This window comes from Carcharhinus amblyrhynchos, chromosome 10, assembly GCF_965287045.1.
Source record: "Carcharhinus amblyrhynchos chromosome 10, sCarAmb.v2.hapA, whole genome shotgun sequence".
In the NCBI taxonomy this organism is placed as follows: Eukaryota; Metazoa; Chordata; class Chondrichthyes; order Carcharhiniformes; family Carcharhinidae; genus Carcharhinus; species Carcharhinus amblyrhynchos.
Window position 1 is genome coordinate 41,507,429 of NC_137333.1, and position 14,883 is coordinate 41,522,311.

At 42.9% G+C, this 14,883-nt stretch overlaps 1 protein-coding gene and 1 long non-coding RNA gene across 2 annotated transcripts; one reads left to right on the forward strand and one right to left on the reverse strand.

Moving 5' to 3' along the window:
* Positions 1 to 2,591: 2,591 nt before the first annotated feature.
* Positions 2,592 to 7,681, reverse strand: pcdh20 (protocadherin 20). Its single transcript, XM_080196911.1, has 2 exons — positions 5,191 to 7,681; positions 2,592 to 4,821 (listed from the first exon to the last, which is right to left on the reverse strand). Exon 1 carries the CDS (start codon positions 7,547 to 7,549, stop codon positions 5,546 to 5,548), a length of 2,004 nt encoding a protein of 667 aa, XP_080053037.1. The 5' UTR covers positions 7,550 to 7,681; the 3' UTR covers positions 2,592 to 4,821; positions 5,191 to 5,545.
* Positions 7,682 to 8,063: 382 nt separating this feature from the next.
* Positions 8,064 to 14,522, forward strand: LOC145348878 (uncharacterized). The gene is made up of 3 exons (XR_013888029.1): positions 8,064 to 8,215; positions 9,320 to 9,435; positions 13,561 to 14,522. It is a non-coding gene; the product is annotated as an uncharacterized LOC145348878 (long non-coding RNA).
* The last annotated feature ends 361 nt before the right edge of the window (positions 14,523 to 14,883 follow it).

Below are 14,883 nucleotides of genomic sequence, written 5' to 3' on the forward strand. Positions count from 1 at the left end.
TGTACAGAGGAAGTTTTTTACACAAAGAGTGGTGGGGGCCTGGGATGCACTGCCAGGTAACGTGGATGAGGTAGTTACGTTAGCTACATTTAAGACTTATCTGAATAGACAAACAGGGAATAGAGGAAGAAAAGCAATTGGTCTAGATAGATTAAAGCAGGCTGGGAGGGCCGATGGGCCTGTTCCTGTGCTGTACTGTTCTTTGTTCTTTCTTATTCTAGTTCAGTCCTAAAATGGCAGGTATAAAATATTTTATCTTGATTCTTCAAAATGTCTCTAAAGATCTCACTTAAAAAGAAACAAATAAAGTAAGTTCTGTAATTTCTTAGGGATTTGGAGATTTCATATGAGGGATGACATTCAAAGGAAATTGCTGATTTACTGTAATAACATATTACGGTTCTCTGCTCTTATTTTTTTGACTTCTTCTTTTCATGAATTGAACAACGTATCAGTTCCTACTGTGTCATCATCTCTGAGTGTTTACATTTAATAACATTATGAGTTCCTTGCTGAAACCTTTTGACATGGGATCAAATGTTTCTCATACATTAGGATGAAAACGAAAAACAGAACAAAAACTGAATGCAGTCAATATGAGCATGCAAGTATCCAATTGTTTTTGTATGAAATTTCCTGTCTATTTTATCATATTTTGATAAAACTCTTAACCTGTCAATGCCAGCATTAAAAAAGGAAACAAGATTGTTTTGTATGAATATGCAAAAGTGCTCCCATTATATAATCACAAAGTGTGATTTACTCCATTTGCATAATACAATCTTGTGAGAAAGTTCAAAGAAAATTTTAGCTGAACATAAAAAATAATGAATATATATGTTGTAGTTGTGCTGTAGCTCTCTCTTCTCTGAGGGGTCATTAGTCTCAATCTAGAGATTCAAACATATAATCCAGACTGAAATTTCAGTGCAGTACTGAAAGAGTGCTTAATTGTTGGAGATTCCAGCCGAAATTTACCAGCTTACCCCGGAATCACTTGCAGAATGGAATTCGCCATAAGCCTTGGGCAGGATTTTACGAGCCTTGCCTGAGCAAGGTTGTAAAATACTGGCCACCATCTTTTGGATAAGATGTTAAACTGAGACCAGGCCTTCTCTCTCAAGTGAATGCAAAATATTCCAAGACACTATTTCAAAGAAGAAGGGACTTCTCCTAGCTCCCAGGCCAACATTTATTTCTCAACTTACATCAAGAAAGCAGATTATCTGGTCATTATCACATTGCTATCTGTGGAAGTTTGCTGCCACAGTTTGGCTGCTACATTTCCCACATTATAACACTGTAGTGTCAGACACCTTCATGGCTATAAAGTGTCATTTGACATTCTGAGGTCGTAAAAGATGTTTATGGTGTACAGAATGTTGTAATGCATAGATCAGTTTTTTGATCAGTTCTATTTTAATTCTGGTTATAACCCGTTGTTGGTATTAAAATAACACCAAACTAAAAAATACGCTAAATAGTGCACATTGATTTCATTTTAGCAAAAACAGCCCCGAGTACACTGTTAACTATTATCATATACTTTCATTTTATTATATAGTTATTACCATAGTTTTATTAATCTTTCATATACTTCACAACACAGATCCTAATGTTTTTTGAAGAATGTATAAATTATGTGGCATAAAGGCTAACAAACCTTAGTAGTGTGTTGTAGATAGTAATTTAATCACAAGGATTGGCTGACATTCATAAACTATCAACATTTTTCTTTTGTTTGTGGTGTCATCAGAACAGTGTGATTAAATTACTACCTTTACCTCACTGCTAGCCATCTGGTAACATACATGTAGTATTCCAATATTTAGAAGAGTCTTTCTACCTTCACTTAAACTAATTTATTTACTTTTTAAAAGTTACACTGAGCTGCCTCTTTCAAAACTTAATTCTAAAGCAACAGATAAAATACTTTTAACTTAAAATATTCTGATGGACTGATTTTATTTGTGACAACAAAAGTCATGTATCTAGCTTGCATTAGTATGTTGTTTACAAGCATCCAGTGCATTTCAATACCTTACACTTGCAGACTGCTCATCATAATAAAAATTCTGTTTGGCAGAAATGCTACCAATTAACTTGTAGTAACCTTACAAAAGAAACCTACAACAGCAACCAAAAAGTAACTTAAGACTTTAGTAAAGGGCTTTTCACCAACACCTTGCTCTTTTGGTAACCTAAGGGATATAATGCTAAAAGTATCATTTCTATTGTAATGCATACAAGTTGAAATGAATAACAACAAAACAACAGCAATTATACAACAGCTTTCAACCTTATAATGATGTCCCAAAGAGATTCACAGCCAATTAAATACTTTGGAAGCTAAATCGCTGTTGCAATGTAGGAAACAATTTCCATACAGCATCCCCACAGACAACAGTGAGATAGTGACCAGACAGCCAACATCACTAAAATAAGTCTAGTTCAATATAGATAGTTGTTCGGGAGTACACAACTTGAGTTTCGCTAAAAAATAAATTTTGTTCAAGCTTTTTGTCTTGCACTCAGTTTGGCTCAGTATTCTGAACAGCTGGTTAGTGATGCAGAGCAATGCCAACAGCAAAGGGGGGTTCAGTCTACGATCACCTGGGGCTATGGCAACTTTTATGTTCAATGTGCAATCTGAAAATATAATGTCCTCAATTTTTTATCATTCAACATTTATTGAAATAAATTGCATAAAAGCCCTCAGGCAGATTTAAATTGTGTAATTATATTGCGTAACTAACATCTCACTGCCAAAACACACCGGAAATTATGTACCTTCCTCAAGTTTAAAGGGTGGGAAAAGGTACAAGGCTTAATTCCTATGCCTGAATTATAAGGCAGCAAATCTATGAAACACATATCCTACTTATATCACATCATTCCATTTCTGTATTACAGCAATAACTTCTGAATATGAGCAGCTATTAGCATCTGCACTCATTTGCAAATATCACTATAAAAGGCTAACATTTCTGAATGCTGCACAACTGGTTTTTGGATTTCTTCATTAATCCATTCAACAAGTAATATTTCTCTAAAAGCTTCAACTGAAAGGAGGTTTGGTGTCTGATAAAAATCAATGGAGTATATATACTTTGACTTGGCAGGACTTTGTCAATCAACTGATAATAATTTGGCAGCATGTTTTACATCTCTCCCCTTTTTCTTTCCACTGAAACCTATTAAAATTAGGAAAGATATAATACAGGCCACAGACTTGCTGCTAAGCTCTTCACACTATCGCACCAAACCAAGAACTACCCCAGCACTTCCAAACTCACTTAAATTGCATTTACTCCTAATTTTTGTAATAGCTCCATATATATATTTACCCCCAACAAAACTAAATTTCTTTTAGGCAAAAATATATTTTGCATTTAACAACAAAAAAGCCATATGAATTACATATTTCTCTAAATTTTGTAATGTTGAAGAACATATTTTCTCTCCTCTTCAGCTTACTCTTAACTCGTGTCAACCATTAAAAGGCAAATTGGATTTTAAGAAGTTCTCTCAACCTCCCCATTTGCAATCTTGTTGCGATCTCTTCAGTCAGCTAGCTGGTTTCTGTCTGTACTTATCAATCTCAAAGAGAATCAGCAAAATCTATGCAACCTCCATTATCTTCAAATTTTTTTATACAATAACCTACTTCCAGGCTTTCATGGTATTCTGTGTGTCAGATGGGTGATGCTTTTATTAAGGCTATCTCTCCTGCTTGTAGATTAATCATAGAATTGAACACCACAGGAGGAGGCCAGAGACCTGGGTTCAATTCCGGCCTAGGGTCACTTATGTGGAATTTCCACATTCTCCCCGTCTCTGCATAGGTTTCCTCCAGTGCTCTGGTTTCTTCCTACAGTCCAAAGATGGATGAGTTAGATTGATTGGCCGTGTTAAATTCCCTCTTTAGTGTCCCAAGATTTGTAGGTTAGGGGGAATTTGCAGAGTAAATATGTGGGGTTATAAGGATAGGGGCTGTGTGGGATTGTTGTTGATGTACATTTGATGGGCTGAATGGCCTTATTCTGCCCTGTAGGTATTCTGTGATAAGTAGGATTAAAATCTGATTACAGCTTTCTATCAGTGTGAGAGTATAAGCAGCTTCATTGTCAAAGTCCTGAGGGATAGGAAGTTTACTCATGTGAGTTACTACTTATTCAAATCATGGTCAAACTATTTTGATTAAAGCCATCACTGAAGTTTACATTGGAAATAAGGGACTGTTCAATGAATATACAGCTCAGCACAGATGAGAAGTAATTAATACTAAATACTGACAATCATTTCACATAATAGTTTAGCTCTCCATCAGTTGCTTCCAGCTATTTATCAACTTTTAAAATACTAAACATATTTAGGTACTAAACAGAAACACTGCTGAAAGATTACTGGATTGCTAACTGTAAAATAAAATAAATTTTATACAAACTTTTTAGACAGGGTTTTATTTATCAAATGTTTATTTTTATCATTTCAAAAATAAATAGTCATTTAAAGAGTATTTTCCTTTAGTTGTAGAATGTATACAAAATGCTCAGAAATTAATTTACACACATATTGTTCATCATAATTTTGTCAAACAATTCCATGCTGTTTAAATGGTATTCCCATATTCCAGCTGGATAAAATGAAATGAGATCAGTCATTTATTTCAAGTCGCTTGAGTTTTTTTTGTCCATTAAGAATCTCACACAGTTCAGTAAAGCTCATTTAGTGTCAGAAAGGACTTCACCCAATGTTGTGTTTGCTGTTGCTGCGTTGTCCGATCTGGTAGCTTCACTCAACTTCTGAATTGAAGGCAGCCTGAAATGACAGACAGCAATTTTATATATTCTTAGAAAGTAAAGCACTGAATTAACACTTCTTAAAAAAATACAACAATCGTGAGGAATGAAAGATCTTTTTTGAGAAGTGTGTTCGTTGTGGCTCCCACTACCATTTACAGGGTGATACAAGATATTGTCAGGTGCTGAAATTAAACATAGCAGAACACATTCACAGAATAGAAGAGCTAATTATTATTTCTTGTAGGTTTGTATCCAAACTTGTGACCCAGATCGATTTACCCAAGATAACTGTAATAATGTACTTTTACAAAAGTAGCAATTTGTGAGTTATTGCGCTCTGAAAATCTACAAATGCAACTCTCAACATAGATGGTGCAGTTTGTACCTTTTTTTCTGGTTCCTTAGTCAGCCAAAGGAGGAAGCGGTGATTGTTTCAGATCTTCTGTTTTTGATCCCTGAAGTTCAAGGTCCAGCAATTAATCAAAATGAAGCACTGAGATTAATCATAGAGTCACCTGTGCAAGTTTATGCTTTTTAAACAAAATGTTCAGTTTGGTAAAGAAAACACTATACTTATACAATATATTAGTTCAATCTTAATCAGATTTGAACTATGTAGCTTATAAATTCTTCATGTCAAACATAGTTGAAATGCAAATGTTGATAACTTCAAAGTACTGTCCAGGTATTAATTGTAAACAATGGATTGATCATATAATTAATCAGTTGTATCATACCACTTATAGATCAAAATCATCCATTGATTTCTTCTCTAATGAATACGAAGCTATTGGTTTCTTTAATGGGATCTCAACCTCTGAAACACTGTATTCTTTTCTTCGGTGCCTCTTTTTTCTAACTGAAATGTAGCACACCAAAGCAAAAACCAAAGTAAAGAGCCCAAAACATAAAGCTGATAGGGCTATCAACACAGTCTCACAGGGGAATACATCCAGTTCTGTTTGAAAAGGATCAACTCTCGTCTCTGGTGTGCTTTCCTCTATCCTGATGCCAGGATCTTTCCTCAGCAAGTTTTCTATGTAACTTTCATTGCTTAATGTTTCATTGACAAAAAGGTTGACTATAACTGTGCTGTGAAGTGGTTCTGGATATCCGTGATCGCTGACTTTGACCAGTAGTCTGTACAGTCCATGATCATTCTTCAACAAAGTTTCATGCAATGTGATGTTGCCTGTGCCTGCGTTAATGACAAAAGTTTCTGGACGGGGTCCTCTGTGGCCAATGATGCTGTAAGCAATGACAGCATTCATTCCTGTGTCTTTATCAACAGCGTATACTTCGGTAATAGAAGAGCCAGGTACTGTGGATGGCAGTACCAGGAGAAAAGAAAGGTTAGACTGAGGGAACAAGACCAAAGGTGGGTTATCATTGACATCTATCAGAAGTACTGTCACTTTTGCTACAGTAGACAGAGCAGGCTCTCCTCCATCCATAGCTTGAACCCAGAGAACATACGAGCTCTGCTGTTCCCTGTCCAAGGGAGCATTCGCCATGAGGTTTCCCTTGCCTGTGTCGATGACAAAGTGTCCACTTCCATTGAGTATGGAGAGGGCCACCCAGCCATTTTTTCCAGCATCAGGATCAATAGCCCCGATCACACCAATCTCGCTAAAACTTGGATAGTCTTCAGGGACGAAGAAACTGAAGTCTTTGTTGATGAACCTTGGGCTGTTGTCATTGGCATCGAGGACAGTGAGAAGGACAGTGGCAGTGGATTCTCGGGCTGGATACCCACCATCTACTGCTCTGATGATGAGCCTGTAGGTTTCCTGTTCTTCTCTATCTAAGGATGTTGACACAGTCAAGCTCCCAGTGAACTTGTCTAAGATGAAGGTGGGAGGCACCTGGGAACCCAGGAGGTAAGTGACTGTCCCCATCTCTCCACTGTCAGCATCGGTGGCCTTCATTTTGATGAGGAAGGTGTTTGGAGGGTTGTTCTCTTCAATGGTGACATTGAGCAAGGGATTGGTGAAGAGGGGGGAATTGTCATTGACATCCAGGAGTTGTATTTTGATGTGGGTTCTGGTCGCCAGCCTCTTGGCATTCTCTGCCACCACAGTCACTTCATAGAGCGGCTGGAGCTCATAGTCCAGAGGCTGGGCGGTCTCCAGCAGGTACTCATCCTGCAGGGCCGGGTAAGGGGCCAGGCGGAAAGCGGCGGCCGCCTCCTCCAGGTAGCAGCGGAGCGGCCGGAGCTGGGCTTCGGGCTGACTGACGGTGAAGAAGGCGATGGGGGTGCGGGCCGGCTCGCTCTCCCGCAGGTAGACCACCCCCTCGGCCTGCAGGGCGATGTAGCGGGGGCTGAGGGCGGGCGGGCCGGCCAGGGCGGGCACGATGCGGAGGCGCAGGGTGGCGGTGACGGGCATGCAGCCGGTGCCGGTGGCCAGCACGGTGAGGCGGTAGAGCGGGGCGGCGGCGGCGGCAGGGATGGCGGCGGCCAGGCGGACGGAGCCCGAGGCGCTGTCCAGGCTGAAGAGGCGGCGGGAGGCCGGCGGCACCCGCTCCCCGTACGAGTAGAGGACGCGGGCGTTGTAGCCCAGGTCGGGGTCCCGGGCCTGCAGGCGGGCGATCTCGGTGCCCACAGACAGGTTGGAGTAGAGGCTGAGGCTGAGCTCGGCCTCCGGGAAGCGGGGGCAGTTGTCGTTGATGTCGGTGACGGACACGGTGACGGTGGCGGTGCCGGAGAGCGGGGGGGAGCCGCTGTCCACCGCGATCAGCCGCATCTGGTACAGATCGCGGAGCTCCCGGTCCAGGGCCTGCTCCAGCACCAGGAGCGGCCCCGCCGCCTCCGCCTCCGCCTCAGGCCCCGCTCCATCCCCGGCCTGGCCCAGCAGCGAGAAGACCCCCTCGGCCCCCTCCAGCCGGTACCTCAGCAGCCCGTTGAGGCCGGGCTCCGGGTCCTCGGCCGGCGGCTCGAGCAGGTAGCGGGAGCCGGGCTCGGCGTCCTCCGGCACCCACACGCCGATGCTGGCGGCCGGGAAGCGGGGCGGGCGGTCGTTGACATCCTCCACCAGCAGCCGCAGCTTGAGCAGCCGGAAGAGGCGGGGGGGCAGCAGGATGACATCCAGCAGCAGGGCGCACTCCCTCCGGCCCGGCTCCGGGCACACCTCCTCCCGGTCCAGCACCACCGCCGAGCTCCGCAGCTCCCCCGTCTCCCGGTCCAGCTCCACGAAGCGGCCCGGGCCGCTCTCCGACGCCAGGTTGTAGGTGACTCCCGCCGTCGCCAGCTGCAGGTCGGCGGCCAGGTTCCCGATCAAGGTGCCCCTCGGAGACTCTTCCTTCAGCCGGTAAACCAGCTCGGCTGCCAGGCTGCGGCTGGCCAGGGACAGGGCGGCCAGCAGGAGGAACATGCCCCGCTGCAAAGGAATGAGACAGACATTAGTCCAAAAGTGAGTTAGGCTGGCAGCAGGAATGATTGCCATTGAGTCTGACACTAATCCCCGCTTCAGTTAGAGTACAGACAACTTCCTGAATCCCTCAGAAAATTCATCCAACCCCTCAGAAAACTCTCTGAACCATCACCCAATCCCCCAGAAAACTCTCTCGACTGTTACCCAGTCCCTCAGAAAACTCACCCAGTCCCTCAGAAAACTCTGTCGCCTGTCACCGAGTCCCCCAGAAAACTCACCCAGTCCCTCAGAAAACTCCGAATTGCCACCCGGTCCCTCAGAAAACTCTCTGGACTGTCACCCAGTCCTTCAGAAAACTCACCCAGTCCTTCAGAAAACTCACCCAGTCCTTCAGAAAACTCCGAATTGCCACCCGGTCCCTCAGAAAACTCTCTGAACTGTCACCCAGTCCTTCAGAAAACTCACCCAGTCCTTCAGAAAACTCTCTCGACTGTTACCCAGTCCCTCAGAAAACTCTCCCGACTGTCACCCACTCCCCCAGTCCTTCAGAAAACTCCGAATTGTCACCCAGTCCCCCAGAAAATTCACCTAATCCCTCAGAAAATTCTCTGAGCTGTAACGCAATCCCTCAGAAAAACTCACCCAGTCCCCCCTGAAAATTCTCTGAGCTGTCAATCCCTCAGAAAACCCCCTGTGCTTCAGGGTGGACACTACATGCCTACCTGGATGTCTGGCTGCTGGATTGGACTCCGGCTCTGCTTCATGCTGCCTGAGTTCTCCAGGGGTTGCGAGCCCCAGCGTTTGCCTATATTTGTGGCTGAGTTTGTGTGCACTCTGCTCTCCTCCTAGGTTTCTCATCCTCACTCCGGCTTTAGTCAATGGGAAACTTGATGCAGCTCGTCACTTGCCGCCACGCCCACTTTTGTATGCAAACCTTTTCCACTTTTAATCATCAAAGCCATCTCTGCGATGCTCAAAAGTCCATATGACAATCTAACTGTATAGGAGGCAATTAGAAACAGAGGAACTGCCCAACTATGTTAGGACAGTTACACTAAATAGGAATTGTTCAACTATATGGGTTCATATAAAGTACATAGGAACAGTCCAACGATACTTATATAGTTCTTTGTATTTATATAGAGCTTTTAACATATCTTACATAACTTACCTGGCGGGGAGAGTTAATGATCAGTCAAGAGGACGAGAGTGGCTTGCACTTGGGATATGCTGAGGTCTGCAATCGTGGTTTGCCTAAGGTACGGTAAAGAATCAGGGTAGCCAATAAGGTTAAACCAAGGCTTTACCTGATGCAATTTTTCAAAGCTTTCTTCATCTTTTGGTTGAAACTTAGATCAAGCCCCGGAGGGGGTGTAATGCCTCATCCTGTCAGCTTGGATCTTGTTTGACTTTGCATTTCATCGTGGGTTGACATATATTTTCTTGTTTGTCCCTCATGTGGGGATCATGATTGGACTTAACTTGAATTGACTTTTTCGATTAGAAATAAAGTACCAAAAGACAACAAAAAATCTTTTAACATACCAAAACATGCTGTAGCCAGCTAGTACAGAACTTGAATGTTATTGAAAAGAGACATGTTGCTGAAGCTTTTGTTCTTGCACTCATCAAGGCAAATACTAGAATGCCAAATTTCAAATATTCACAGCAATTTATATGACGAGAGAAGAGGGTGCTGATTGGTTGGCAAGTTGATTTAGTCGCGGCATTACCATGGAGAAAGCAATGGGGAACTCCAAACTCCCTGATAATTCCAAAAAAGGTGCAAGGTTTGAAGGTATTCCTTTTGTCTACAGAGAACGGATCTCGCACATAAATGCATGTTGACCTTGTTGGCAAATCTCAAGTTGCCAACAAGGCTGACATTTGTTGCTGCTCCCTAATTGTCCTTCAATTTAATGGGTTTGCTAGGCCATTTCAGAGGGCAGGTAAGAGTCAGCCACATTGTTGTAATCTGGAGCCACATGTAGACCAGACCAAGAAAGGATGGCAGATTTCATTCCCTAAAGGACATTAGTGAACCAGGTAGGTTTTTCACAGCACCATTACTGAGACCAGCTTTATAATTCCAGATTTATTCAATGAATTTAAATTCTGCCAGCTGCTTGATGGGATTTAAGCCCACATCCCCTTTAGCATGGGCCTCTGATTACTAGATGAGTGACGTTACCACTACACTACCTATTATGAATTACGAAAGGAATGTGCTGTTTGATTCAATCAGCCAATAAGTGGGATGTCTTGCCTACATACCTGGCACTGCACCAGCACTGAAATTCATACGTATTCCTGTTCCTTTCTCCATGGCAATACCTGTTCGTGTCAACTTGCCAACCAATCAATACCCTTTCCTCCAATGTTTTAAATCGTTGTGATTGTTTGAAATTTCACATTCTTGATGAGTGCTTCATTAACATGTATCCTTTCAGCAATGTTCAAGTTCTGTGCTGCTATTGAAGTGTAATTACTATGGCAATGTAAGAAAATGCAGCAGCAAGTTTACGTACAGCAAATATCCACAAATAACAATGAAATAATGATCAGCTAACCTTTTACTTAGTGATGTGGATGAAGGAAAGATGTTTGCTTGAACACCAGGAAGAACTACCCTACTCTTTAGATAATGCTATTGGGGTCCTTCATATCCACCTGATATTGTAGATGTGGCCTTGATTTAACACCTTGTCCAAAAGATAGCATCTCCAGTCGTGCAGCATTCCTTCAGGACTGTTCTGAAATGTCAGCCTAGATTGCGTGCTTGTGTCTAGAAATAATGCCAAATGTCTTTCAGATATTCTTTGGAAGTGAGACATTAGTCCTTTTACGATTTACACCATCAAAATGGACTCAATATACTACAATTTCTCCCCCTCTTTGCTTCTCCATTTTAATTTTCCTTTTAGAGGCATGGATTTGGCATTACGAATAAAGGCAAGCCAAACAGCATTCAACGCTATAATGGAGTAAATCACACAGCAACTTCCAAGTTTATACATGTCCAGCTTAATGCAGAAATCCAAAAATGCTCATCTGTCCTACCTTCACACAAACTTTGCCATATGGATCCTGCTAATAGACTTGGCATTGCAATCCTTATAAGGGCCTGACAATATGTAGCCCACTAGTTTTCCACAACAGCGCACCAAGAAGGTGAATTCAGATGATTTTTAACACACAATAAGTCTTAGTTATTACCAAGTCACCCTCTGCACTGAATGTTTTATTATACAAATGTGGAACATCAATCCTTCAGAATTCAATTCATTGGAGATTTAATATTTTTAAACTTTTTCTCTCTGTGCTTTTTATCTCTCTTTCTCTTCATCTCATCTTTATTTCCTTCAGCTTACTTTAATTTCTGTACGTGACTTTGCTCTAAATTAAATATTCCATTCTGTGCTTCCTGATTTATTCTCATGGTGTGTTAGTGAGAATTTGCCAATCTGATTGGGTGAAGAGCCTCACTATTACTTACCCTGTCAAAAGTTCATGTCGAGGCTACCGCACCTAAAATGATCTTTAGCAGCTGTAAATTGCTGATCACAATCTTATGAAAAGTTTCTGGCTATTTCTAGGCATGGTAAACAGTGACTGCTATTCCTTCATTGTTGACTGCAAAATTGAAATCATTATCATCCGAAAATTTTGTAAGGGGCAGCATGGTGGCACAGTGGTTAGCACTGCAGCTTCAGAGCACCAGGGACACAGGTTCAATTCCTGGCTTGGGTTACTGGCCCTGTCTGTGTGGAGTTTGCACATTCTCCCGTCTGTGTGGGTTTCCTCTGGGTGCACTGGTTCCTTCCGTGGACGAAAAATGTGCAGGTTAGGTTGATTGGCCATGCTAAATTGCTTCTTAGTGTTAGGGGCACTTCAGGGGGATTAGTAGGGTAACTATGTGGGGTTATGGGGATAGAACTAGAGTGGGATTGTTGTTAGCGCAGGCCCAGTGGGCTGAATGCCCTCCCTCTGCACTGTAGGTATTCTGTGAAAAAAAAAGTAGTTTAAAAGATAGGTTACTAGCATTTGATAACTTTTACTTGGGGGATGTGTTGGCAAGCATTTCACTCCCACCCTCCAAAACTGTCCTGAGAAATATAATTCTGGTTAACTATTAATCTCAATTTTAATCACACGACACAACTTGGAGAGTAAAGTAAAATTGTCAGTGTCAGATGAGCCATCATGTGCTCATTGAAGAGGGGAAACTGTGTATTGTGAAATTTCTGATTTTTGCCATCTTTCCAGATAGTTTCACCTTACGTTGACCAACCATCTCAGTCTTCATAGATGGGAACATTTTTATAAAATAAGCAAACCTCCCGTTTTTAGACATTTAGGAGTCCTACATTAAAGACAAATTCTCATGCATCATGCATTTCATGATGGCGTCTTGCCATCAGAACATAGGGAGAGGAGCTCCAAAAAGGGCAAAACAGCCTCCAGACTCAGTGAGGCCACTGTTGATGCCCTCTTGTATGCAGGATAAACATGATCAGCTATGTCCGAGTGCTGGGAAGTGAAGGAAGACCAGGCAGACTTGTGCTGCACAGGAGGAGATGGCCCATGAGGTCATTAATTGTGAAGAGGAAATGGCCCAACTGCCACAAAAGGCAGTGTCCTCATCAGTTGACAAGATGAATTTGGCATCAGTATAAACATTATTCATCCATTGTGATAACAGGTCTCAGAAGTGAATGCAGTAATTATTTGAGATTAGCTAATCATCAGAAGTTCCATGTTTCCACAAGAACAGCTGTCCTAGATCATGCCATGGTGCATTCCAAGCAATTATCTAATTAAATGGTGGTTGGATGGCAGGATCATCTTACAATGCCAGATCATAGGCTTCAGTCAGGCATGTCCTAATCTTATAATGGGATTGAGACATGATGAATGATAGTTTGAATTTGTTGATGAAATCTCTGTGTCAAATCCATTCAGGAGAAGGGAGCCCACAACACCTGAGAATGAGCGTGAACTTTGGGGGTACACCAACGTGCAAGTCCTGACACCTTTTGAGGAGCGGCTGCTGGCCTTGCTGGAGTCTACCACGTACAACAGTATAAGTAGTAGAAAGATTGAAAGAAGGCCTGGATCTGGGGAGACGGCAAAAGTTTGATAAGTGGAGGTGGCTTGTGTTGCTTTAATGGTGGTTAGGATATATGTTTGGTGAATAGAGTTCACACACTGAAATCTTAACAAGCTTCATGATCAGAAGCTTCACAACATCACACAAAGCTTCATAGTGTCTGCAAAGTTCATGTCTGTCAGGCTGTGGAAAGGTATGTGTGAGTCGTGTGACGGATGATACACCAAGTAATCTGATACCTGATTGTGTCCTTATTGATTTCCCTCCGTTACAGGAGGAGCCTCTCCGATGCAGGCTGCAGCAGAAACAATTCAACCATTTTCTTCCTCCTACTCCTACAAGAAACCCTCGGAGGGTGCAACATCACAATCCCCTCCCTGTATCCAGCACCATCACAGTTACTGGCACTTCAACAGGATTTAGCATGCCAGACAGGAATCATTCCCAAACTGATGAGGACGCTTCACATTTACAGAAGCAGCTGCTGGACAGTGTGGTGCACTTTGGTTAGTAGGAGGAGGGTTTGAGGTGATCCAGGAACTAATTCCAAGTTGTGTGGAGTCATCCATAAGGCAGCAAATGCTGGATGTTCAGTATAAGGTCTGTGAAGCTTTGGCAGCTATGTAGAGAGATTGCAAGCTCCGGCATGGTCCATCCAGGCCATGAGTGCTGTGATCACCCACTCTTCAGAGTACCAAGTTTCCTCCACCTGTCCAGAAGGGACAGAACCAAGCACACTGTAGACACCAGTGACCTGAACATCATTGCCCTGGTTCTGAGATCAGAGCACAGACCAGGGCAACAGGGGAATTTGGAGCTTGGCCACCCGTCCATCTTCTGGAACATCACCATATGGCAGGCGGACCAATTGGAGGATGAGCTGTTGCTGCCTCCATCTGGGTGGGGGCAGCATCTCTTTCATTCATCGGCCATTGCAACAGGCCTGGACCTTTGACGTGGCGACTCAGGACTCTTGTGTGCATCAGCAAGAATATCCTGGAATGGCCACTAAAGGTCACAGCCATACAGAGCACACCCACTAAAATCATCCAGGAGAGGGAAGTGGCAGATCAGATGTCTTCCTCCAATGCAGCTGAAGTCGGGTTGGGCCGGAGTATTCATAAATGTGTTAGTAAATATCCACATTGGTCACAAACAGGGGCACATGGGTAACATTTTTCTTTAATGATGTTGTTATGCCTTGAGACTTGATAATAAACACAGAAGTCTCATTCCCTCATGCTTATGTTTTTATTGATAGCTGTGGCTGCGTGACTTGTGACTGAAAGTTGAGATAAGAATTCAAAAGTTGAGGGAAAGCGGGAGGAGTTGTTTAAATGTGTGGATTGATGGAGAAGGTTTGGAAGTAGGGTTTTAGGTCTCTTTCATTGCAACTGGGAGATGAAGGGAAATATTTCACTAAACTTGTTATTGCCCTTGAAAGCCTAAGTCGTCTTCTGCATTGTATCTCACATAGTTGCAGGTAGTTGAATCATTGCCTATATACCCTTGGGTTTGTGTCTCCGAGAGGGTTTCTAGACTCCTGCTGAACATTGTGATCTGACGCTGCCCTGTTCTCTTCCTGAGCACCCGTAGC

Excerpts from the sequence above, each read along its gene's own strand:
- pcdh20 (XM_080196911.1), bottom strand. The coding sequence starts at position 7,549 with ATGCGGCTGATCGCGGTGGACAGCGGCTCCCCCCCGCTCTCCGGCACC.